Source organism: Colius striatus, chromosome 21, assembly GCF_028858725.1.
Source record: "Colius striatus isolate bColStr4 chromosome 21, bColStr4.1.hap1, whole genome shotgun sequence".
NCBI lineage: Eukaryota > Metazoa > Chordata > Aves > Coliiformes > Coliidae > Colius > Colius striatus.
In genome coordinates this window covers 6,043,437-6,069,892 of record NC_084779.1, presented here as the reverse complement: position 1 = coordinate 6,069,892, position 26,456 = coordinate 6,043,437, and the positions used below count along the sequence as shown (strand labels likewise).

The 26,456-nt window shown below is 52.1% G+C and overlaps 1 protein-coding gene across 6 annotated transcripts in view; it reads right to left on the bottom strand.

Annotated features, from left to right (window-relative positions):
* The window catches only part of CASZ1 (castor zinc finger 1), a 198,683-nt gene that overhangs the window by 61,016 nt on the left and 111,211 nt on the right, over nt 1-26,456 (bottom strand). For 3 of the 6 annotated variants that reach the window (XM_062012807.1, XM_062012808.1, XM_062012809.1), the window contains one exon: nt 5,501-5,660. The exons of the other annotated variants lie outside the window; for them this stretch is intronic. In XM_062012807.1, the coding sequence (XP_061868791.1) occupies nt 5,501-5,519 (19 nt within the window). In that variant the 5' untranslated portion in view covers nt 5,520-5,660. The remainder of the gene's footprint in view (nt 1-5,500; nt 5,661-26,456) is intronic. 6 annotated transcript variants of the gene reach the window in all.

The following is a 26,456-nucleotide window of genomic DNA, read 5'->3' as shown; positions in this document are numbered from 1 at the left end:
GGTCTCTGTTTTGGGGTTCTGCACACTGACAAGGAGCTGGCAGCCACTCGATGCCCCTTTGGGGGCTGGCTCTGCCCAGACCAGACAGATGTGTCGCTGCTGCTCCTGTTTCCACAGGGCACATAGGATAGTTATTTTTGCAGCTGGGACATGTTCAGCCTCACACAGGAACCTGGAAAATGCCATTCCTAAAGGGAGGGCTTTTGCCACTGGCCCTGTGAGCTGGCACAGCTCTGCAGGGAGTGACACAGGCAGACCAGGCTGGACAGAGAGCAGCCCAACACAAGGGGCTCTTAAAGTCACAACCACACGTTGGAAATGAAGCAAAACTAGTTCTCCAGCTAGCAGTTGCTTTGGTCCCTCAGCCTTTGGGGCTGAAGCTTATATACAGACATTCATTATCCACACCCAAGCACGGGAAGTCCCTGTGCACGCTCCTATTATTTGCTTCAAGCCCTGACACTGGTTTTTCTACAAGAGCAGATTTCTTTACCTTTTTGTATGACACAGTCCCAGAGATTACACAGACCTATGAATTTACTCCTGCTGTTACTGGTACCTCACCCAGGGCCCTGTAGGCTCGGGTGCAGGCTCAGCCCAGCCAGGCAGTGCAGGGCTGTGCACACACCTGCCCCACGGGCACTGTTTGGGGGTACTGGAACTGAAGAAGAGATTAAAAACAAAACAAAACAATAAATAAATAAATAAAATGAAGGGGCAGCCAATGCTCAGCTGGAAAAACACAAAGTGCAGAGAATAGCAAACCTAATCAATAACAATCACAAGCCCAGCAGCGGGCAAGCAAAGCGTGAACCGTTTTGGCCTGCTCCCTGCATGCTCATCCACTTGGGCAAACACAGGCCCCCAGAGGCTTCATCCCCTCTGCTCCATCCTCCATGCCCCCTCACCAAAAACTTGACGTGGTGTAAGCTTTGGTCAGGAACTCAGCAATGAGGAAAGAGGGTCTCTGCACAGAGGAACAGGACTCCTGGCAATGAGCTGGTGCTTGATGCTCTGAAAGGCTCTGCTCCCAGCAGCTGGCTCCTTATACCCCTGATCTCCCCTTTGAAGTTCTGCCTCTGTGCCCTCCTCCCCCTCCCGGTTGCCAGCTTCAGCTTCCCTTCCTCTCCCTTCTGCTTTCCTCAAGCTCCCAAAGTCATCCCAGCTTCCCCCTCCCCAACATCTCCTGCCAAACCTCTTGTGCCCCGGGCTGCACCCCCACACCCTCTTCATCCCTCTTCACCTGCCACCCATGGCTGGCAGAGAAAGCCTTGCTGCCCAGGGGACCAGCCCTGCCAGGATCAGTGCCCAGCCTGGGGAGGGGGAAACACGAAACCTATCAGGGCAAAGCTGGGAGCTCTCCCTTCGCCCAGTCTTGCACCACTCTTCACCCAGACTGTACCGATTTGGGGGATTTCACTGTAGCAGCAGAGAGGTCAGCAGGAGTTGAAGGTTTTCAGATCATATATATCACTCTATATGGGTTTGTCTATAGTGAGTGCTAAATATAGCCAAGCCAAACCTGGAGGTGACTTCAGTGCTGTGATGCAGGCACAGCAGCCATGCACAGGCACTCTCCACTACCTCAAAGCAATACAGATGTCAACAGTCACAATCCAAAATGATGAACATCCAAAACGGATGCCTGTGAGCCCTCTGTCTTCCCACTGCCCAGAGGATGAGCCAGGTTCTCTCTCTCCCCCCTTTCCCTCTCTAACCTGTCCATAAGTGGTTCCTCCTCCTGAGTGGCGACCAGTCAAACTAAGGCAGCATTTTCTAGCTTCAAGGTCCACTTTTCCATGGGATGTTGGACCCTCTTATCTACTGCATGCCAGCATCTGTTTCAGCATAGCTACTTAAAAACTTAACCAGTAGGAGAAGCTCTGAATAGAAGGGGAAAGTCTCTTGTGTGGGTCAGAATAATTAGACTGAGCTCAAATTGGCTTTAGGCATCTGCTGCTGCCTCTGAGCAAAATCAAGCCATGCTGCTTCCATCAGCATCTCTCTGCTTTTAGCCTCACCCCACACAACAGAGGAGACCACGTACTGCCTCGTATAGGGCATCTCTGGGAACAAGACTTGCTTCAACAGAAGCCATAAAGCCTCCTTATCCAGCTATCATTAAAGTCAAGAGAAAAGAGGCCAGACAGAGAGATTGAGATGAGCCATTTCCCCAACAAACTTGCTTCCCTTTTTCATTCGCTCCTTTCTTTTTTTTCCCCCCTTTAACTGTCATTAAAATAACAAGTTTCTGTTACAGTCTAAACATTCCCACATTGTATAAAGGGTTATGTTACACCAGAGTCACTGCCGGGCCCAGTGTTTGCACAGAAACCTCACTGCAGGTCCCCCCTCCTGACGAAGTGACTTATTAAAGTTTAAACAGTAATTAACAGAACAATAAAAATAAAGGGATGTTTGGGGAGTCGTAGTGCACACAGGGTTTTTGGCAGTGCCAGCACTTTTCAGTGCCCTGCGCTGGCAGGAAAAAAAACCAAGAGGGCTGCAGAAGCAGGGGGAGTAGATGGTGTGATGGAAGGCAGGAGGGGGCTGTGGCGAGGCCCAGCTGCCATCACAGCCCCGGTACGAGGGTGAGGAGAGCAGGAGATGGCAGGAGGTGAGGGAAGGGCCTGAGGAGAGGATGCCCAAGGGTCACTTAGTAGGAGGCTGAGTTGGATTCGGTGCTCACTACCAGCCCTGCTCTCAGCCTGCAAGGAGTCTGTGCAGACAGCACCGGGAGCCTCAGCTGCCTGCTCTCACATTCTCCTGAGGTGGTCTGGACAAGTCCCCAGAATCTGAGTTTGGGGAATTATGTCTCTGAAAACAGACCTGGGCTTTGGGGAAGTAGGTTCTCTACCCTAAAAGACTGGAGAGGAAACAGCAACCACAGAGCAAACCCCTGAGAAAATGTTGCAACAGAGGGAGCTTCTACATAAGAGACTCCAAGAGCTTTTGGGAGCTTTGGAACCAAAGAGGAGAAGACATCTCGTAGGGACTGATCCCTCTCTGGCTTGGTGCAGGTGTAGGGAGCTCTGAGCTGCAGATCCTACAGTGTATCACTAATTTGGGGGTCATTCCCTCCTGCAATGCAGCTGGAGCCAGGACAACTGGCCAAGCACTAGAGCCTACCTCACTCTGCAGGACCATCACCTCATCTCTCCAACCAGAGCAGAACTTTTCCAACCTACGTGAAATTGGCTAATCAGGGCTCCCTTCACAGGGGCGGAACTGCTTTCCTCCTCTTTTGTTCCCAGCCCAGTACTCTGCCATGCTCAGGATGAGCTCTAGAGCATGTGGGTAGAATTTAAGCTAAGGTTGCCAGCCCTCCCTGTTACCCAACATGCAGCGATGCAGAAAGATCTCATTTGAAGATATTTTTGGTGCCTATTGTAACTATTCTCAAATGTTTGCCTCAGTAGCTCACAGTGTTAGTTGGCTCTAGCCCTGATGTGTGACTCAGTACACATAGCATTGTGCAGTCCCATGTTTGCTAAATCTCTCCCAGTACAACTGCTCAGTTTGCAAATAAAAAGACAGCTCTGTAAGGGTGTATCTCCTGTGCAGAGTGAACTCAAGGAGTGCTGCCTTGAGCCTTCTCTCCCACAAAGCCCTCTCCCAAGTCTGGCATTTTGACTCCAAAGGCAGGGAGCAGCATGGCTCTCACTGGGGCTGGGGAGCTGCCCCACTGCTGCCAGGATGCACATGGAGATGCTCCAGCACCAGCTGCTCCCAGTCTGCCCTCAACCTCCCTTCCCCTCCTCTGCTTGGGTGCAGGAGGAGGAAAACTTTCTCAGCCTGTGCTGCTGACAGAGCCTGTGGCAGCTCTGTGACTAACCACAGTCCCAGCAACAGTCACCCAAGTGAGGACACCAGTGTGCCTGCTCACACCTGCATGAGGGCCAACCGCCCAGCTCACAGCCATGCTCTGGTCATGAAAAATTCATTCTGCAATGAAAATGCACTCCAAGTGCCACAGGTCTGGCTTTAGAGCTGTCCATGAACTTGATTGCTCCTCTTCAGCTCCCTTGTCGGTAAGGAGGACTCTGTCTTCTGCTTTCTCAATGGTAAACTAACCAGCTTGTTTCTGCAGCTGCTATATTAGCACTGAATGGCAAAGACACATTTCAAGCTCCTCAAAATCAACAGGTCTCATTCTGATTCTATGAATTCAGCCTAGGTTTCAAAGGTGCTGGTTTAATGAGCTGTGAGGTGAGTCTGCACTAGCAGCAACAGCCCTGCAAATGAGTGCCAGAGCGGGGGGCTGGCATAGCAGGGTTCACAGTTAATGAAACCAAGACCTTGGCAGCCTCAGTGATTCTACTGCATTCTGGTGTGAATTGATAAACTTGTGGTGATGTGACATGGAAGGAGGAGGGAAAGGAGAAGGTGAATGGGAAACACACTGAACCCTTTTCCTTTACACCTGTGTTTTAAGTGGGCCCAGCAGATAAGCTGCAAGTGTGACACACTGCTTTCCATGCCTCCCTCACTGCCCTGAGCCCCATTCAGCACCCTGCTCAGGATGCCTTCACAGAAGCCTGTCTTGAATCCTCATGAGGTCCTCAGGTCCCACTGCCAGGGATGGATAAATCATCAATCACAGCCTCATTTGGCCAGTAACCCTACACCCTGTTATCCCCAAACCTATTTCCTCTGTGGTGGTCCTGCCTCCATGGGAAATGCAGAGTAACCGGCTTGTTCTGACTTGCCCTTGGAGACAGTTTCTACAGAAAGCCCCTGAATCCACTGCAAGTCAAGGAGGGCAACCTCTGCCTGAGATCCCTCGATCAGCTCAGCTACTGGCTCCGCTTTTTCTTCCCTTCACTGCCCCAAGCCAGCTGGATGCACAGAAACAGCAGCCAGAATTCAGTGCTGGGGCAAGATGCTGTGTGAGAGTCGGCAGCTCCGCAGCCTCAACTGCCTCTCTGGGAAAGGCACAAGCAGCTATCTCTGCCATGTCTCACTCCTGGAGATGTCACTGCATGTTCCCAAGGTTTCTCTGAACTGATGTGAGCTGAGCTGCCAGTCTGCTTTCTGAAGGGCTCTCCTGCCTCCCAGACTGAGGATGAGTGGCTCATCTCCAGTCCTGAGCACAAGCAAGAAAAATCAACATGTCAAATATCCCAGATGCTCCCAGCCCAGTGCCTCAGCTCTCCTCTTCCAGACCTGCTGGGCTCGATCCCTGTCTGACTGCTCTTACACTGATGTCACTCTGCTAAGATCAGAAGAATGATTTTCCCAGCTGAAAACGCACCACAGCAGTGACAGGAGAACTGCTCTTGTGCCTTCCCACTGCCACTCACATCGAGCTGAGAGAAAATGCCACCCAAATCTGAACCCTTCATCCCATTCACCCCACTACAGGATGTTTCCCAGCTCATGGCTGTGCTGGAGTCAGAGCCTCCAGATTCATTTGCAGTGCTAGAGAGGGGAGATGTGTTGAACAGGTACAAGTAGGTACAAATACAACAACAGAAGATGCCCTCAGGTCAGCACTCACGTGCATTTTCCTCGGCCATGTCTGAGGAGACTTGGAGTCAGAACAGAGCACAGCTTTGCATGGGGGCCTCAAACATTCTCCCAATGCAGAAAGACTGTCCTGTGCACTTCCTTTTCCAACACGACGTTCAGGATGCCTCTACAGCAATGCCAGTAACTGCCTGTAGGGAATGTTATGTTAGAAAATTATCTAATGCACTCTTAATCATCTGCTCTTGCAATCTACAGAAGGAAATAGGAGCAGCCAGCACAGTATGACCCTTCTTCCAGACACCACTGACTTTAGATATCATTATCAGTGGTAGCCTGGTCCACGTCCCAGAACTCAAGCTCTCTTTTGGTTAACAGGCCATGAAATTATTTAGACTATTCTTGATATTCCATTCTGTGATATTTGTAATTACCACAGAGGATCAGCAGCGCCACATCCTGCAATCCCCGTCTTTTGATGAACACAGAGGAGACTGAGGAGGCATTTAGTCTTCACCTAACTCTGCTTCTGCTAAGCTGACGGGAAGCCAACACTTGCCAGCAGGCCTGTCCCACAAGGAAAGGGTTTGATATTGTCACGGATTTCACCTGCATACATTTGAAACACAATTTAGGGAACCAGGACCCTGAAATCCGGTCTTACCTCCATTTTCTTTTTGGAAAGGACTTTTAAACAAAAGAAAAAAACCCCCAATCTGCCAGCACACTAAGTGTACAGCACTATCTTCAATCAGGGAAGCCTAATTATACCCATTATACTGATGAGGAAGCACTGGCACAAAGCTATGCATTCGCATGGCTACAGACACAAAGCGGTGGCAAATAAACCTGGGAACCCTGGTGATGAGCTCATCACCCACCTCAGCACAGCCACCCTGGCTGCTCATGGACAAGACCATGTCCTACCCATGTCTAGCAAGTTACAGAGCTGGTGAGGCACCTTCCACACAGGGCAAAAGTATCTACTTTTAACAGGGCAAAAGTATCAGGGACTCTGGGACACTCGGGGCACTGCTAACATAGGCTGACCCACGAGGATCAGTCACCCATCTCACTGTACTGGAGACAGACAGATGGGCTGCAGACACCCAACAGCATCAGGTCTGAGACACCAAGATATCCCACAACCACACAGCCCACGGCAGGGATGAATCCTCTGCTCCTCTTTCTGAAGCAGCTTAAGCAACTTCCCTGCCTGTGGATCCTCGCAGCAAGGTCCAGCCTGATGTGTCTACATATGAACCATCTCCTAGCACGTAAAGCCCAGAGACTTTCCTTGGCACCAGAGGCCAGCAGTTGCCCTGCACTCTCCCTGCCAGGTGCTGGGTGCTGGGGTCTAAGAAAGGCTGCAGAATCCCTTGAGATTGAGAGTCATTACATAAACAATACAACAGGATCACGGGCTGTAATTGTGAAAGTGCCTGAGGTCTTGGCACTGAGGTTTGCCTCAGCACAGGCCTCCGAATGGAGACCCAAACAAAACAAACAAAAGCCCCAACTCTGTCAGCACTTAATGAACAATAATAAATAATAAATAATAACCCTAAGAACCAAGCTAGCAAGGCAGATGTGAGGCACCGGGGCAGCTCTGAGGAAACACTGACCCTGCAGCAGTTGCCCTCCCTGCGTTGAGCTCTGGGCAGGGGGTACTTGCAGGGTTAGGTCAGGGGGAAAAGCTGGATGAAGAATGTGTAAGACAAAGAAGAGTTGCAGCCTTCCTGTGTCCTTGGATCAAGACCTGCACCTGGTAAGTGAGCACACACGTATCCCAAGCCATGCCTAGCTCTTTCTTACTGCAGGATCTCACTGAAAGTGCTAAAGGCAAAAAGAAGCAGATGGAGCTGTGCAAGGGAACCCAGATCGGTGAGAGTCCAGAGGAGCCTCTCCCCAGCACCACGACGGTCTCGATTCAGAGTCCCCCACCTGCTCCAGGCAAGCTGAGCCCATGGCCAGACAGTGGGAGAGCTGCTTGGCAGGGACATGGGCTGAAACAAAGGGCCTAATTTAAGTATTTTTATAACTCAGTACTTGTGACAGTGGGTTTAGCAGTTGCCAGCCATCTGGAATAAAGAATTACAGCCACCTCCCCTAATCCTATATTGCCTAAACCCTAAAGCTGGTTATGGTGCAAGGATGAGGTAGCAGGCTGGGAGGAGGCACTGATGGGAAGGTGGGGGTGCAGAAAGGACCAGAGGAGAATTCCCCAACTTATTTCCTTTCCCTGCGAGGTGCTGAGCGGTCCCAGATGTGGCAGAAGGATTTGGTGGGTTTTTTTGCTAGGAATCAAGAGAAGACATGATGAAGAAAAAGGAGGGGGGAGAGAAGGGAGACAAGGAGTTGTCCATGACCACACAGCCGCATGCACCACACACACACACGCACACAGAGGCTTACTGGTCCGCGCAGGGCTGTCAGGTAAATTAGATCTGAAAGCTGACAATTTCTGACCATATTTCCTTGATTATTTCAAACAAATGCACACCAGCCGCTGTAAGGAGATTAAAGTGACATAAACGTCCCGAGTGGGAGGAGGGAGGGCAGAGAATTCAGGTCACCCCCATCCGTCCCCCATTTGACAGCCGCTATATCGCTATCCAATCCAATAAAAAAATCCCCCCCTTTTGCTTTAATTAATTTTACAGCTAGCTTGCTTAATTACTTTCAATCAAAATCCTCCTGCCATCGCAAAATTAGAGATGGTTGAGCTCCATTAGCCTAAATTCTTCATTTCCATATAGAAAGAGGCTCCCTCGGCAAAGCCAACAGGGCTCCCTCCTATTCAAGCTGCCATCGGACAGATGCCTGTCCCTCTGTCTGTCTGCAGCTCCTTGGGAGAAGGGGAGGGAGAAGGATACAGTCTTGTTCCCTCTATCCCCGTTCATAAAGCATTTCCTTGAAAGCCCTGGACCTGGAAGGCCTCTCTGCTCACAGCATGAAGTGAGGAGGACAACCTGCCTTCCTCCAGCCACGCTGGAATGAGCATTTCCATGGCTGCACCAGGGAGCTGGGGTGGCAGACGGGTGCCCTTCTGCTGCGGCTGCTGAGTCTGGGGATGGGATCTGGCAGGGATGGGTCTCCTGCTAGGGCTGGACTGAGCACTGCCACTGCCATCCCCCACAGGCACGTGGGCATCGCTGACTCCAACTGGTCTCACCACACACATGGAAAGGACATGGAGGGGACACAGGGGCAGATCATTTTCCATCTGCCTGCTGTGGGGTTTGGTACCTTCCTTGGGAGCATCTGGCAGAAATGTGACACTGTGGATCACAGAGCTGAAGCATTCCTGTAGCTCCTAGAAGCATCACTAGCACCTCTCTCCCACAAACACTATGAACTGTCCCATTTTGGGCTGATCTGAGAGCCCATCCCAACTGGTCTCACGTCCATGAAACCTCCTCAGAAGTGCAGGGAGTGGCAGCAATAAAGCCTGGCAGAGCTGAAAAGGAGGTGAGAAGCCCAAGCGGGTGGAGGAGGAAAGGAGGAAGCCCTTGGAAGGAGCTGGGCACACTGTGGGCAGAGGAGGAGCACCAGCTCCTCTCAAAGGCCTGTGGGAACTGGGAAGAATTCCCCAGACTGCTCCAGCACATCACACTGCACAATGCTTTCCTCCCATTTTCTCCAGCTTCCTGTGGTCTCCTCCTTCCCCATCTCCTCACGCTACTTGCAGAGCAATGGCCTGGATGGGGTTGTACATAGGCATACCCAGGCTTGGCCCCTGCTCCCTCCTCCCATAACCTGCCACACCAGCATCCTGCTCTCCACACGCTCCCACCCTCCTGAAAGCTCAAGGGGATTCATAAGCACAAGAAGCCCGTGTCCCCCCTGCCTGCAGGGAGGACAGGTCAAAGCCTTGCTTCTTTAGAACAACATGGAGAAGAGACAAACACAGATCTATTTTGTTTATAAGCTTAAAACTGAATCCAATGGCGCATCTACCTGGGGATTTTAGATTAATGGTTTAAGAAACTCAAATAGGCTTTTTAATCCGGTCAAATAAAAAGAGCCCCAAAGAAGCAAAGAATTCACCCTGCTGAGCCTCAAGCCTGTGCAGACAACCAGGCAAGAAAGGCTTTCTGACTCCCTGCAGCTCCTCCCCACCCTGGCATGGGACATGATGTATTTGCCAAAACCTGGAAGCTTAGGATGGATACACCCTGTTCACTTTCCCATGGGCGACCCACTTCTCTCATGCTCTACAACACTTTCTTCATCCTTCCTGTGTTCTGTGTTCTCTCTGGGTCCTTCCTCCTACCACCTGGCAGGCCCTGCAAGCATGGTGCCAGCCCTGGTCACATCACCAGCACCACCCACATGCAATCCCACAGGAGGCTCTGAAACTTCCACTGCCCATTCAAGACACACGTTTCTGCCCTTTCACACAAACCACCCTCCCCAGTGCTTCACAAGAGAGGGGTGAGAAGCTGAGGGGCTGAGCAGCCGTGTGCTCACGGGACAGGAGACCTGCGGGGTGTGCCAAGGATGGAGACCAACGCTACACAGACCTGGGCAGCGTGAGGAACATCTGGAGCTGAAGCCTGACAGAGAGCAGGAAGCAAAGAGGCTTTTTTTTGCTGGTGGATGACCACTTCTCCAAGACTTCCAGCCTCCCACCTCCTCCCACCATCACATCTCACCAGCTTTCCAACAGAACCTGTCCCTCACCCCCCGGCGCTGCTGTTCAGCTCCGGAAATGCTCAGCACCAGCCTTCCCCTGCAGTCAAATTCCCGACTTGTGTCTCGCCTGCTCCAATGCTCAGAGCAGCTGGGACAATAGAACAGAGAGGCCCTAAATCCACCAGACTCACCCTAAATAGCAATGGCCCATAATTCCGCCTGACACTCAGGAGCTTGTTATTCTTTCCCCTAGTCGCCTGGCTGGAGCTGTTCAGACCCATCAGTGTTATTCTATGCATTAAACAGGAAAAAAAACAACTCAACAACCCAGAGAGTTTCCAAGCCTGCCCAGCGAGGGCTGAAGGGGTGGCATCCCAGGCTATGCTGGCAGTGGTAGGAGTCACCACCTCACACCCAGACCCATTCCCTCTGCAGGGGCACAGCAACGAGTGGGTCCTGCTGACACCCCCAGCAGAAACATACACTTACCCTTTTCTCTGCTTCCATCCCTAGCACAGGAGCTACAGTCTCTCCCAGCCCTTCCAGCCTCCCACCTGGTGCCTGGGAAGGCTGCTCCCACTGCCTGGGTCTGGGGAGCTTGAACCACAACAGTTTGGGGTTTGGGTTTTTGTTCAGGTTGGTGGTGTGTGCTTTTTTATTTCCAGGCTGGCTCCAGCTGATTAAGGACCTGCAACAGGATGTAGGGATTACAGCAGAACCTGGCTGCAGATCAGCTGGGGCACAGAGCCAAACGAGAGAGTGAGGATTGCCCCCAGCCTGGCTGCCAAACCGGCACTCGTCCTGTTGGGAGGCTGCGAGGGCTGGAGCTCTCCGCTGGAACAAGGCCCCTGCCCTCGCTGGCTCTGCTGGGGAATGGCCTCCAGCCCACACTGACAAACGTGCCCACACGACGGGCAGGGCTGTGAGGATGAGGGATCTGTGGCTTACAGAGCTTGCTGGAGAGAGGAGAAATCCCTGATGGCTGCTCTCCACGCCTTCACTCCAGGCACAGCAGAGGTGTGAGGGGGCAGGTGCATCCCCAGCTCTGCCCTCAGCAGCAGCAGCAGCCCGAGCGGGAGGTGCGCTGGGACTCCCCCACAGGGGCTGCACCACCTGCAGCTTCTAGCGGGCATCCTGCACTAACACACGGCAAAACACTCTGTGCTGAGTTTTTAATCCAGGAACAAGTGATCAGGGAAGGCAATAATCTCAGTTGGCACACAGAGCACAGCAGGATCTTGCTTCTAGGGAGGCATCAAGAGCAGAATTAGCTTCAAGGAAACTCTGGGGCTTTTTTTTCTTCTGCTAACACTGATCCCTGCCCGGACCAGCAGCAGCAGCTGCCCCCAGCGTCTTTCTAAAGTGCCTGTCACTGCAATATCCAACTGCTGTTGTCCCCTAGAGGACATCCTCCCATGCTTGGGCTTTCCAAGTCTCCCTTGGACTGGAGAGCAGCCCTCTCGCTCTGACCTGAAGCTGTTACCCTCAAGTCCCATTTTAATCAGGCCTGGCAGAGCTGCTGCCTTGTCTCCCAGCCTGCCACCTCCGAGGGATAATTTGCCAGTGCTTGCTCGGAGAGCTGTGTGGAAGCACTTTGCAGAGCCCGAGTATGTCTCTCCTTCATGGCCAAATCCTGTGAGCTTTATCCTGGCTCATCTCCCTCTCCTAGTGACCCCCAGGCTCTGTGTGAGTAAAGGAGATCATGAAGATGCCAGGATTCGGTCCTCTTTTCCAAGCACTCCCTGGCAAGACCTGGCAGGAAGAGGGGGAAGCTGCTCAGAGCAGCAGGAGGGGGTGGAAATCTGTCTGGCAGCAGCAGCACAGAGACTTCTTAGTGCTGCCCACCAGACTCATCGTAGCAGAGAAACTCTGGAGTCAGCTCCTGCCGGCCTGGGGCTGCGGGGCAAAGGCAGGAGTTGATATTGCAGGCGGAGGCCACTGGGATACCATTGAAAGCTGCTAAATATGACCAGGTTAGCACTTTAGTCTTTAATGGCAGGTCACCATTAATAAACCCAGGGCCCCAGGGTGCAGTACAGAGCCTCCCTCCCCCCTTCCCCGAAATACTCATTTCATTAACTTCACTGAGCGCGGCGCTCGGCACCTGGCAGAGGTTGGGAGCCAGCGGGGCTGGCAAGGGTTAAGGCCATCTGAGCCTGAGCTAACCACCCTCTCCTGACTCCATGGAGAGGGGAATCCCACTGCACAGCATCCCGCTGCTGCCCTCTGCCTCCGCTCCCCCCAGCTCATCTGGAGACCAGCCCCACAGCTTTGGACCCACACAGACGAGGCACCTGAGTGGGAAAAAGCCCTGTCTCAGGATGCACGACCAGCAACACGGCCCCTAACGCCAGCTCCGGCACTCACTCGCTCTCTGGCCTTCAGGAACCCACGTCACTGTGCCTTGCCTCCCTCACCTGCCCCAAAGTGACAGCAGAGCTGATGGCCAGAGCAGGGAAGAAGGGCGGGGGGAGTTACTTTGCATCCAGGCAGGGAGGGAGCTCTTGCTGAATAATAAGACTGTGCAAACAATAACGGCCAAATCCTGCTCTCGAGGACACTGGAATGACCCAGAGGTTTACCCCACTGTACAAACGGGTGAGCTCAGCCCCTGCAAAGGGTAAGAGGCAGAGAGAGGCTGGTGGGAGGGAGTGGGGAGGCCACCGTGGCTCACACACGCTGTGTGCTCTCTGTGGCCTTGTGCACACTCCTGCAGAGGCCTCCAGGCCCGGGGCACGCAGGACAGAGAAGGACAAGGTGAGAGGAAAGCATAAGGACAGGGCTTTGCTCCACCTGCTTTCACTGTGACGCTGGAGGATGGTGGGAGGGGAGGAGGGACAAATGGACGTGCCAGCTGCCAAAAATCCCACACCAAGTCTCTATCGATCTGCCCTACTTGGCAACTCAAGCTACAGCCACCGTCTGTGGCGCTGGATCAATAAGACCTGGGTGGCTGGGGAGGGAGAGGCACTTCTATGGGAAGGAGGGGCCTTGAGGGGGAAGTATTTTGATTTTTAGAGTGACTGCAGAGTCAAGGAAGAGAAAATACTGAGACTGAAGCTGCAGTTTAGTTTGGACTCATTTCAAATACCTGCTGAGGCCCCAGTGACCTTCTGCACATCAGAGCTGCCCCAGCCTCTGTCCTCACTGTCCACCCATGAGAACCTCTCTCTCGTCCTGGATGCTCTCAGCACAGATGAGCTGGACACAGCCAGGGGCTGAGTCCTCACCGACACACAGCCCAGATAGTGTGTGTGTGTGTGGTAACTCCAGGAGCTCCCTGCAGATCCTCCCCAGGGACCTGGTGAGAGGCAGAGGCTCCCGCAGATGAGGAAGGAATCACTGTGCGGCTCAAAGAGCCTCTGGAGATGCCTCACAGCCCCACGTGTCACTTGGGGATGGCTGTTGCAGTGTGCATGACACCAGGGGCCAGCCAGCTGGGGAAGGCTCAGAGCCTGGTGCTGATAGCCAGGCTGTCTGGGCAGAGAACACAGGCTCTGATGGGCCAGCCCACACAGTTTCCAAAGCATCACACATTCCTCCCTGGTCTCTCCATGAAGAAGACCACAGCCTGACAAGATGCAATGAGCTGGGCAGGTCATGCACTGGGGAGCAGACAACCACCACCAAACCCTTCTGTCTCTCTGTGCCTTTCCACTTTCTTACAGTCAATTGTGTAGCTGGGTCACTACTACCAGGCCCTGGAGACCAGGTGCCCTGCCGATACGGAGCAGAGCTCTATGTTTGAATGCTCTGGCCATCCTGCCATTTGGCTCATTTTGTGCCCATAACATCAGGAGAAAGCAGCAGAGGCAGAGGAGGAAAGTTTCTAACACAGAGAGCTGCCAAGTGGGGCCAACTCCAGTGGCAGGAGGGCCCTGCTCCCAGAGCCAAGGGCCAGCAGCAGCAGCTCCAATCAGAGCTGCAAAGGGGACAGTGCATTGGGTGTCACCTCCAAATGCCCTTTGGAGAGATAGGGAGAGAGCACGGGGCGGGGAATCTGCAGTTGTTCCAACGTTTCTCGCTCAGCAGAACAACTGTTGCAGTCCTTTTAGTACAAACCCAGCAACTGTTCCCAAAAGCACAGCCTCCTCAGCTCCTGTCCTTAAAAAAAACCCCAACAACCCATCTCCAAAACGCGGGCTTCTGAGTCAGGGCAAAAATGTTATTAACAAAAACATCACTCAGGGGTGGGACACCTGCTCCCTGACAAGCAACTGGCCTGGCTGCCCATGGTTGGAGTATTACATCAGGCCCCAAAAAGAGACTGCAAAGGGAGGGAGAAGGGGAGAGAGTGGAAAAGAACAGACAGAGGGAGGATGACAGCAGAAGGGAGTAACAAAGACAAAGAAGAGCAAGAGTAGGGGAAGCACAGAAAGAAAAGACCAAGTGCGAGCGCATGTGAGAGACGGTGCAGGAGAGTGTGTGGGGGAGAGCAGGAAAGTGTGCTGAGAGCGGAGGGGGTGCAACACAGTGTGGGAGTGCGTCTGCGTGAGAGGCTGCAAAGCCTGTGTGCATATGGCAGAGACCAGAGCTAAAAGGAGCAAGAGTAAGGAAGGGGGAATGACGCCACAAAAAGCAGAAAGGGGGAAAAAAAGCTTGGAAAAGTGCAGCGAGAAAATAGGGAGGAAGAGAGGAACAAAAGTGAAGGCCATCAAACAAATGAGTGTGGTGAAGCAAGGGAGCAAAGATAAGGGCGGGGAGGGAGGGATGGGAGAGGGAGGTGTGGGGCACTGGGGAGCAGGCAGAGCCAGGGTGAGGGTCAGGAAGAGAGAGGAGAGGGAAAAGGAGAAGGGGACAGGAGAGAAAGAAAGGAATAAAAGAAATAAACAGGGGGGAGGGAGAGAAAGATGTCTATTAAAAACCTCAGTGCATAACACAAAATGTCAGGGTTTATAGCTTCATTCTTGGCATTGCTGGTACTGAGAACCCCACACAGAAATGTCACTGCTTGTCATGTTTAATCACCTGCTATTTGTTAACACCTTCGCTGCAAGGAGCCTGCCCCTCACCCCTTGCAGGCTTTCCTTTTGGAGGATGAACTGCCAAAACATGCCTCTGCCTTTCCCTTCTCTTGGGACAGTTTCAGCTGATCCCAGGCCGGGCAGGGCACAGACCTTTGCGCTGCGGGAGGCAGAGCGTGTGCAGACACAGCACGGGACAGAGGATGCTCCTGCGAGTGCAGGACAAGGCCAGGAGCAGAAGGGAGCAGGTGAGTGAGGGAAGTTTAGGGGAAGAATGACTTCAGGGCAGAGAAAGGAGACAGGAGTGAGACAGGATGGCTTAGCTCAGCGAACAAACAGCCGTGTGTGCACGGAGGAGCCGGGTACAGGGCCCTTCCTCATGCTGCATACAGCCCCTGCGCTCCCACCCATCATGTCCCAGGCCAAACACAGATAAACACAATCCCTGAAATCCATGCAGCTCTGGAATTCTCCAGTCTGTTTGCCTGAACAGCAAGTGTCACATAAAAGCAAACATCCAAAGCCATTACACACACAGTCACAGTTCCTTGCCCTGGCATCTGCACCGGTGACTTTGCTCCAGTTCCTCCCAAAGCCCTGGACTAATGTTTTCTTATTTATGCTGGTTTTCCCCTGTGTCAGGCACCTGTGCCCCCACTGTCTGCACTTCCCACCCAGCTGCATATTGTCTGTCTGATAGCACGTTGCACTGCTATAGAAATGATTTTAAGGTCACCACTAGACAAGACTTTTCCTACTATTTCACCCACTGTGACTGGACAGGAATCAGCAAAGCTCTCCTCTATACTGCAGGGCTCTCCTCCATACAGCAGGGCTCTCCCATACAAGCAATGAAGATCTCACCTTGCACTTTTCAGGCTTATGGAAAGCAAGAAATCATCCCCCCACCTGAATGAAGAAAAACTTAAAGATGTATATGCAAAGATCCTTAGTAAGGCTGTTTTGTTTTAACCAAAGAATAGAATCAGCACTGTTTCAGCACAAATGAGGGTTTGGCTTTGGCACTGTCCTTGCCCCACACTCTGAAATGCTGATGTCAGTGTGCATTGTTTTTGAAGCCAGTGAAGTTAAAACTTCCCCTCTCAAAAATGAAGAGAATTTGGGGGGCTGGAGAACTGACACTACAATGAGCTGTTAAGGGGACCCTGAATGTACCCAAACTTAATTTTCATGCATTCAAACAACAGAAAACTAGCAGAAGCAATCAGCTGCCTGCAGACCAGTGTGAGGGTTTCTGCTGCAGCCCCCTGTGACTGCTGGGTCCCTGTATGCCCAGATCCCTCCTTTGACTCACAAAGATGGGCAGCAGAGAGCTGGTGGCTGCAGCTGCACAGCTGAGGGGCTTCCCAGTGCTGGTATCAAGATACTAAGGACATGCTAGGGGAACATCCCTCACAAAAAGAGACAAACCTGCAGGAACTCACTGCTCATCTTCTCCAGTCCCTACAAGGTAAGTTTTAAATCCAATTTAGATCACCCAGGACTAGAGGTGGGAGTGAAGTAAAAACCTTCAAGCCCAAACCAGGCAGTTCTGGAAACTCCAACTCCAAAATGCATTTGCACTTCCTGGTCTCCAGTAGCAATGCTGCTGTATTTCTACACTAATTTCCTTATGCATCTTCCTCACAACAGTGTTTTCATGGTCTTTTCTGACTGAGATTCCTGCTAGTTACCTTCATCTCAATCTCGCATGCCAGAGGGATCCTGTGGTGGTGGGGAAACCTGCACTGCTGAAGGTTTACCGTCCCTGCACTGGGGAGAGGGGTTTTTGCTCCATCCAGCAACTTTCCCAGACACCCACAGCACACAGGAAAGTCCACAAATATAGTGTTTGAACCCAAGAACAAGCGGCAATCGCTGTCTCCCATGTGGGGAGGGCACTAGAGCCCAGAACATGGGGTCAGTGTTTCCTGCCTCTGTCCCAAAGAACCGGCACGAGGTACAGGAGCCACCCCAAGTCCTATTCTGGGAACGGGAACAGTACACAGAAAGGCCTCCCGCTGGCCTTTCGCCAAGGATAAAATTCACCCTTCTGAACACAAGCCAAGATGATCTAAAGTGACTACTGACTTTTGTTGCCCAACTGAGTCACCTTAAATGGGCCTATTTTTCAAAGTGTCAGTGCCTAGCTCAGATGAGAATCGAGCCTCTTGAAGACGTCTAACGCCACACGTCCAATCAACGCTCTGACAACAAAGACCAAGATTTCTCTCCTGTGTGACTTCTTCCTTTTATCTTTTCTTATTTTCTTTTTTTTCCCCTTCCCCTCTCCCCTCCCTTCTCCTTGTTCTTTTCTTTTTCAGCTTTTTATGAAGCTCTCCCAGCCTTCCTCCCTCTCCCGCCGCTCAAGGTCACGCGGCTCATTTCCACGTTGAATATTTACTCAGCGAGCCAGGTCCTTTCACAGGCGCTCACCACAAATATGCCAGCTGATAAAAGTTGAGAGAAAAGAAACTATAAAACCCAAAACAATGTCAGAAACAAAGAACTTTTAAAAAGTCCCTCAAATCCCAATGTGGCAAAGTGGGGTTGTAATGGCACAGAATGTCCCAACAGAGAAAGAGAGTGGGTAGAACACCCTTGGAGTCAGCTCACTCCATCTCCATGTATTATTTTCTTGCTCTCTTGTTTGCTTTTCTGAATACTTTTTTTCCCTGCTGTTAGAGTGTCCACCACATAGGGCTGTGCCACTCATATGAGGAACTGTTACAGACAGCTCATTCGTAGGGAAACTCACCCTTCCAGCCCATGGGCACCTGCCTCTTTATGCCAGCAACCCAGGAGCTCAAATCCATCCAGAGCAGGGGAGTTTTCAGCTACGTAGTTTGCTTGTTTTTTTCCTAAGCCCATTACTTATAAGCAGCTTGGAATGAAGCATTAGGGTTTGTACCTACCCTGAGTAATACACAGCACAACACTGCGTAGCAAGAGATCACATAAGGGTAGGTCAAACCCCTCTCTTCACTCTCAGGAATGGATGGGGCCCTTCACATCAGTATGGTAAGAGAGAGTGGGTCCTGGAGAGGTATGGAAACTATTAAGTTTCCATACTTAATTACCAAGGCAGGTCACAGACCACTCCTACAGACTGAAAGGAAGAGCAGCTTCACACAGTCTGTATCCTCCCGAGAGCTCAGCCTTCCTCGCTGCTCTGAGATGTGGCAAGTTTGATAAACCCACTCCAAAGAAACAAAACTTGGCCAACATGCCATGACTTCGAAAACCCAAACTTCAGGCTTGAGTGTTCAAGGAAGTTTTAACATTATTTCTTAGGGACACTATTTCAATCTCCATTTGACCATCAGAAACTGCTCCTGGCCCTCACACGAAACTCAGGTATTAAAAATGTCGATTCACTCCCCGCTTGGCCTCTGTGGCCACTGGGAAATGGTCAGGAAAAGCAACTCCACTAGTTTTATGCCCAAGAGTACATCTAGCCTGCAATCTCCCAGGGGAGACAGGCCATAATCTCCTTGCTGACAAAGAAAGCTTTGGGATAACAAGCCCATAGTAACAAAAGGCTCCCATGTACCAAGACCCCTGAGGAACACTGCCTGGAGAAAAGTGAGCTGCTCTGAAAGCAACCCCTTTTTCTTGAGACAGGAAAGCCCTCTGCCTTCTCACTCTAGAGGAGTTGCTTTAGTTTGCTTAATGTTGCTACTTTCATGAACCCACAACAGGAAAACAGAAATCTGGAGATTCCTTCTAGCAGGAGAGAGGTAATTCACAGCTATGCTGCCTGCCCTCCACAGCTCTCCCTTGATCCCCAGCTCTGGCCATAAGGCATCCATCGCTGCTCCCAGGTTTAAGGGCCCTCACCCTGCTGTTGGCAGCCCACACACAGCAGACCTGGCCGTCCTGTTTGCATGAAGGAAGCCCAGCCTTCTCCTGGAGGTTGCAGAAGTATGTCCTTCCATAAACAGACACCCATTCTGCCTAGGAAAGCCTCAAACCACTGTTGTGACACCCTAGGTCATGTTGGTTTAGGTAGCTAGCTGTACATGCATTAAGTGTAGTGCTTTGAGCAGTCAGCAGTACTTCAGGAACCATGCAGAACCCCACCTCTGGGGAGCTGCACTCCTCAGAGTATCGGTGCAGCTGGCACCAGGCAGAGCAGGTACCTTGACAAGCACCACAGCAGAGCTACTACAACGGCAAACCTTTGCATCCACCAGCATCACAGTAACTCCACAGAAACAGCAAGTTACAAGTTTTGCCAGGTAGTTGCAGCCTGGGAATAAAACACAGTAAAAAAAACCCCAAACTGCTCTGATTTCAAGTACTTTTTGGCTACTTGCAGCAGAGCGATGGGGAGAGGTGCTGATGGGCAGCACGCTCCAGGGCAGCGGGGCAGGATGCTGTGGGGAGGGTGCTGTGCTGGCAGTCAGGCCCCTGCAGAGGCTGGGAATGGAGCTGGGTGTTAGCACACGGTGCAGAGGCTCCCTGCGACCCTCGTGTCTCCCTGGCACGGCCCGTCTCGTCTCAGTGCGTGCTGCTCGCCCTCCCTCCCTCCCAGCGCGCACATGGCTTTAATGTTTTTATTACCTGTTTGACTCGCTGCCTTATTGCTTCTCCTCTTAATGGGGCTGTAACCGTGGAAACGAGGAATAAACGGCCACCAGAAAATGAGATGATTAAACAGGTCACCCTGGCAAAACAAACTCTGTGCTCACACAACCCCGGCTGTGTGTGCAGTTTCTGTCCAGGGACACGTGGGGCCAGCTGGGAGTGGGCAGGAGGGTCGTGCCAGGCTCTGGGAAGGAGAACACCAACCAAGGTGTCTCTGCAGAGAAGGGCAGTCGCTGCCCAAGAGGGAAGATGCTGTGCACCTCGTGGGACAGACATGCAGAAAACAGCAAGGTCTGCTCAGGGAAGATGGGAGATAGAGAGGACAAGGCACATCCATGTAACCAGGAGGGGGGGAGGAAATAGCAACTGTGATGAATATAAATAGGCTGGACTGAAAACAAAATGCAAGTCTGAGACAAGTTGGTGCCCCTATCTCTGGCATTGCACACCTCTGCCTTGTGGCAGCTCCCCAGGGGAGTGTAGAGACTCTTCTCCCTGCATTTCTCAGGGCCCATGAGGCAGGTCTCATGGGCAAGGCAGGATGTCATGGAGCACGTACCCGGCCCTCTGAGGCCTCAGGAGAGGGCATCTGCAGCCACTGTGCTTGCAGCTCCTTCTCCATGTGACTGGGGGAGGGAGGGAGCACTGTGGACCCCAGTGACCTCCCTGGCTCGGGGACTCAGCTCCAGCACAAACCTCACCTAACTTCTTCCCTGGGATGCTGCAGACACGGCCCTCACCTCACTGGGAACAGCAGCCAAATTCACCTCCCAGCCTCAGCCAGGGTGTACCAAAATCAGCCCTGACAGACCAGTCTGCAACGAGAGCCCAGCTCAGCCTTGGCACACGCAGGGGTTTGCTGTGAAAGGCAGGAGGGTATGACCACAGCCTCGGGCTGGTGTCCAGGCCTGAGCAGGACGCATTCACCACAGCCCTCCTCATGACCAGGGCAGAGGGTTGGTTCACAGCAGCAAGACAAGGAGACAGCAGAGGTGTCTGTGCATCTCCACACCCCGCTGAGGGCCAACGTCTGAAGATGAGATCTCTCACTCAAGCTGCAGGGTAACGAGTTTCAGACCAAAACGTTGTTGAAAACAAAAACAAAAGCCCCAGGTAAGCACACCACAATCAAACCAGCACAATCACAAACCAGCATGCAAAGCTGTGAGGATCTCGCCAGAACCACCGTCCTGTCCCAGCCTGTCCAAAGCCAGATCTGCTGCGTGCTGCCAGGCTGGGAAGAGCAGACTTACTCCACCAAGAGCAACACATTCAGAAGAAGGAATTGGAATGGCAAAGCTTGGCGAGGTGGAGATGAGAGACAACTGCTTGGAGCACACAGGCAAGCGGTTGTGCTTGCTTTCAAAAAAACAGCAGGTGGTTTCTGAAAAGGGCCCTATTCTTTAGAGTAATTTGAGCCATATTTCATTGTTTGATAGAAAAATCCTAATATTCATGACCTCCTTTAACTGGGAGAAGTGTGCTCATCTGAATGTCAGCCCACAGACAAATGGGGAAATGAGAAATAAAGAGAGTAAGAGAATGGAAAGTTGGGGGGAGGAAAACTAAGCCAGAATCAAAGGCAGAATGGGAAGTCCAGGAGGGTGACAGTGACAGGTCTGTGGGAATAAGGAAAGGAAGGAGGACATAAAGGAAAGCTATTTAGCAAGAAAAGTTAAGCAGTGAAGCACAGAGAAAGGCTGAGAAAAGCAAAAGCGAATGACTGAAACCACAGCGAGAGAGCGCAAAGGAGTTTTCTCTGAAAGTTTCCAAGCATGGATCAACTTTGCAAAACTGTGGTTCTTGTTCTGCTGAGCTGCTGTTAAAAATATTCCTATCCAATCAAGAAGAAAAATCAGACCCTCTCTCTCCAGCCTCTGCTCTCTCACCCTCTTCCAACCCTGTCCTCCTCTGCTAACATCTGCTGCCTGCCTTCGGGACATGCAGATGGTAATTACTCCAGGAGCAGCTTCCTCTCCTTTCCCTGCTTGCAGAGGGCCACTTGGAAGAGAGCTTCAAGCCATGGAAAGATACCACACACACCTCCACACCACACAGCAGGGAGAGGGAGGGGTGAGGAAGGCAGGGCCGTGCCCAGAGACTTGATAGTACAGGGAGTGGAAGGTGGGTGAAAAGATGAAGACATTTGTCTACAAAACATGCCAACAAAACATCTCCCTGGCCCGAAGAAGGGAGGCTTGGGGGGAAGTTGGCTTCACATGTGGAACTGCTCGTGCTCCTCCAGATAGGGGAAGGGGTGCTGGAGCAGAGGTGTGCTGGGGAGGTGCAGGCAGTGAGAGGAGGAGGAGGAGGGCTGCCCTGGGCGAGCCGGCTCAGGGAGTGGATTCATACAGGCACGGTGCTGGCAAACACCATGCGGAGAGGTGGAGCTGCTTTAATGAGAAGATGCTTCTATGACTCAGGCCTCAAAGGGATTGGGACTTTATTATTTTATTTTTCCATAATAAATTATGCCCTGGGATGCCAGGTCCCGCCGGGTTTTTCTGGAAATACCAGACAAAAGCTGGTGTTGCTACCTAGCTTTTGACAGTTTCCCATGTATGGAAGCTCAAAGTTCCTGGTTCTTCCTCTGCTCTGCCCTGGTTGACCACCAGGCCACCAGTTCACCAGAAAAGCCCAGCTGGAGCTCTGCATCTCCCTGCCCCAGGCCTCAACAGCCCATGGTGTGGGTGCTGGGGCCGCGGTGGGCGCCGGAGCCCCTGGGAGCAGGAGCAGAACGGGCTCTGCTCTCCCACACCGCAGCCACCACACCCGGGCTGGAGGGAGGAGCTGCTGCCCGACCCCCGCACCCGTCCATGGCCACCAGCCAGCCCTCATTCACTTATCTCCATCACTGAAGCGCCCAGCCCTGGCTCTGGGCTGCACAGGGGAGTATGATTATGCCCACTTTATAGATTAGGAGTTTATTCATCCCACACCAAATCCTCAGACGCTGCCATGTCTCACAGACCTGTTCTGGAGTTCTCTTTGTTACATTTAGGCTGAACTTGGCCCTAGTTCAGTTCAGAAACTCTCGTTACAAAAATCCCCTGTACAACTGCCTGCCTGTGGCTGCAGCCCAAACCTGCCACCAGCAGCAGGGACGGGCAGGGGACACACTGCAGCAGCAGCGGGAGCACAGGGACACCCAACACAAGGCACAGACCACACTGATCTAAGGAAGACTCACTCATTGCCACGATGATGCAAACGGGCAGGGGAAGGTGGTATCTTGAGAGAACAACTCAGAGAACACAAAGTTCAAGCACAACATCAGCACAGGGCACGTGAGTGTCCAGGAGCGTGGAGGTGGCCGAGTGTCTGGGGCAGATGTGCATGTGCAGGACAGGCTGACGGGGACGTAGGTGTTGGGTGTGGGGAACACCTCCAGAAATGCTCCAGTGGAGCTCGGTGTTTTTAACTGATTTCACAAGAGGCTCTGCTCAAATGTCACCTCTCCGAAGGAAAACATGTGCGAGGAGGTGAATCATCATTTCACACCCCAAAACCAGGACTGGGTGGCAAAATTCTCTAGTGAGGCACCAAATCCTCAGGGGATTGCCATAAAGTGCACCTGGTGACTCCAAGTCTTCCCATCCTTTTTCCTTGTATCTCCTCCTCTCCACCCCTTGCTCTCTCTTGCCAACCTACACGGGTTGTTCAGCTTTTATTCTGAGCATGAAACTGCCTTAGGACTGGAAGCTTTAAGCAGTTTCCCAGCCTCCAGAAATTTTCTGGTTGTGTTTCTCCATGGCAGAGCAAACAATTGCTTCGGTTCCTGGCCACCACACCTAGCTCCCGAACGCAAGGAGAACTCTGAATTCTTTGGGGAACTTCAACAAGAACGTGTTTTGCACAAAGTGCATGGTTTTGGATCACTGTGACTGTTCTCAAAAAGGCTTGACACACTGTTTTGTTTCCTAGAATCACCACATAAAGAAAGATGGGAGGTCTCCTGAGTAAAGGGGAAGAGGCTGGTGCCAGGTTAAAGCACTGAGGAAAGAAGTTAACAGCTGGACTCAGCCACTGAGAGCCCTACAGATGGGCACAAAGGGTCTACAGTTTGGGAGAGGGAAGAGTATCATCACCCCTGTCCAAAACGCCCTCTGGTCTGCAGAAGAAGCCTGCGCTCACCAGCAAGCTCCTGCCAAGCACCAGGAACCCACCAGCAAAACCTGTACAAAAGAGAGGGGGAAGCCCCAAGGTACCAACCCCAGTCACTGACCCTGCTCTGTGTCCCACAAGTCCTTCCAAAGCCAGTCCCCATCCAGTATGGCTCTGTGTACCCCCTTCAGCACTCACTTATGGCCACAGCCTGGGCTTTGCCCATCCAGGGACTGTCAGTCGGGTCACTGTGGTGACCTGGCCTGGCCCTTGACCCACCTGTGCCCCTCCAGCAGCTCAGCACTGTGCACCCCCTCTACATCCTCAACCAGGCTGCAGCCACCTGGGCAGCTCCCCAGCCCTGGCTGGTGTTTCAGCCCCTAAGATCAGGTCTGGCAGGCATGAGGATTAGAAGCCAGCAAGTTTTTCTTTTGCTCCTGCTGTCTGCCTGTGTCTCCCCTGTGAGCCCTGCGAGAGGAAACAGGCAACAACAAGGTCCTGGTCCAAGGGGCTCTCAATCCTCAAAATGGATTTTACCTGTCTCTGAAAGCTGCCTCCATCTCTCACCCCCCACTGCCTTCTCCCCAGGGAAATCAGTCTAAAAGGGGCTAATGGAACAATGTCCCTCTCTCTCCCCCCTCTCATTTTCTCTCTTTTTTTTTTATTAGCATTTGTGGAATTTATTCCCAAACTCTCCTAATCTTTCGTACACAACCATTTGATTTGCATAACCCAGCCCCCTCTCATAAAAACTGGCTGCTAGTTTAATTAAAAAATGTAAATTTGCTGTCATCTCGGGGCCTGGTGAATTAGGACGACATCGGCATTTTTTATTGCTGAAGACGTCCAAATTGATCCAGTCCGCACTGAACCGGAGGGGAGGAGACGCTGCCGCGTGGGACTTTTGGCTGCAGGTTCTGCCTCTCCCCTGCTCCCAGCCAAGCCTCCTCTGCCCCCTCTTTGCTTTGCAAAGTGCAGCTGAGGACGAGGACATCGGTTCTCCCAAACCCCAGCTGGATCGGCCAGTGTGGCCTCTGCCGTGTCAGCACTTCTGGGAGCTGAGCCTTGGGTGGCACCTGAGCTCTCCCAAGCATGGGAACAGCCTTCAAACCCTGGGAGGGAGGAGGGAGCCCAGGTGGAGGTGGGAGATGCAGGCAATGGTTGTCTTCACCTCCCACAGGACTTTTCATTACTTTCCAGGTACTTTCAAACAACTTTTCAGAGGCAAACCTAAATTGTAGGCTACACAGCAGCCTCAGGGTATGATCTGATGTCAGAGGGAGAGTCGAAGTGGCCGCAAAGGCTCTCACTGAGGGCTCTGGCAGCACGAGAAGTGGGACAGACAAGGCTGCCCAGGCAAAAGCCCTGAAATAAATTCCAGGCTCGGACAGTCCTTTCCGATAGCGGGACACAGAGTGGAAGCGTAAACCGTCCAGGAAAACAGACAGAGAAACTGATGACATGGAAACTAGTTATTAAATATCTGATCCCTTCCAGCTGAGGTATCTGGACCATCACAGTTGGGTTTAGCACATGCAGCCTCCTCTCCCATCTCAGACAGCAGAAGGATGCAGGACCAGAACAAACCCACACACCCCGCTCTGCTGGCAGCAGAGCTCCTTTAGAAGGAACAGGACCCAGCACACAAGGTGCAGGTGGGGAACACAGGCTTCTTACCTCAGGGATCAGTTTTACTAGTCTTTCTGAGACAAACCAGTAGGAACACTCCAAAGGACTTCAACTGGCTTTGAAGTACATCTTCAAGTACTATCTTGGCCTTTCTTAGCACCATGATGAGAAGGTTAATCCCTGCCCAGGTAAACCCTTCTCCCAAGGAAGAGTCTTCACCGGGGCTTAAGCACCTGAATGCTTTCCACTCAACAAGCATCTCACAGGACTATTGGAAAGTGAGCAGAACACCCAGACAAACTGCCTGTGAACCTTCTGCAGACCAGGACTGATCCCAACCTGCCCTGAGACAATGTCTCTCCGAAAATCTGTACTGTCAAAACAACCCCACCAGAGTTCGCACCAGCCCAGAGAAGGTGTTCCTATCCACTGGCTGTGCCAAACAACAGTGTTTTGACAAAACAAGGTCACAAAATGACCCTCTGAGTGGAAAATTAGGTGTTTCTCCACCCATTTACCAGAGGTTCCTTGGTCTCCATTCCGAGATCAGCTCCTGTGATCTCATAGCAAGGATAATTAGGCCGGGGAAGCTTCCCAAAGGAAGTGACAGGTGCCGACTTACTCAAGATATTTACAACCAGTCTTGCAGAAAGTCACATGTAGGGAACATCTTGCCACGATCCTGGGTGGATGGACTCAGTCCATGAATTCTTTCCAGCCCTTAACCACTATGAATGCTACTGGCCCTAGAAAGTCCATGCAAGTATTGACTGAGCTGAGAAAGCCCTCTGTAAGAGCAGACCATTAGACCCCAAAATACGCAGTCCCTCTGGGAAAGAAACCCCTCCAGACTTGCCTCTGCCAGCTGGCAGCTCGTGTGAGCAGCCCCCAGGCACTGCCCCCAGGGAGCCACAGCCTGAGGGCTTGGAGAGAATTCAAGAGGCAGAGACTGAGGAAGATAAGCTTGCCCAAGTAGATAAGGGTTAGAGGTGGTGATTATGGGGCAGGTCTTTGCCCCGAGATCATGACAAGACGGGTTCACCCACACACACCTTAATGCTG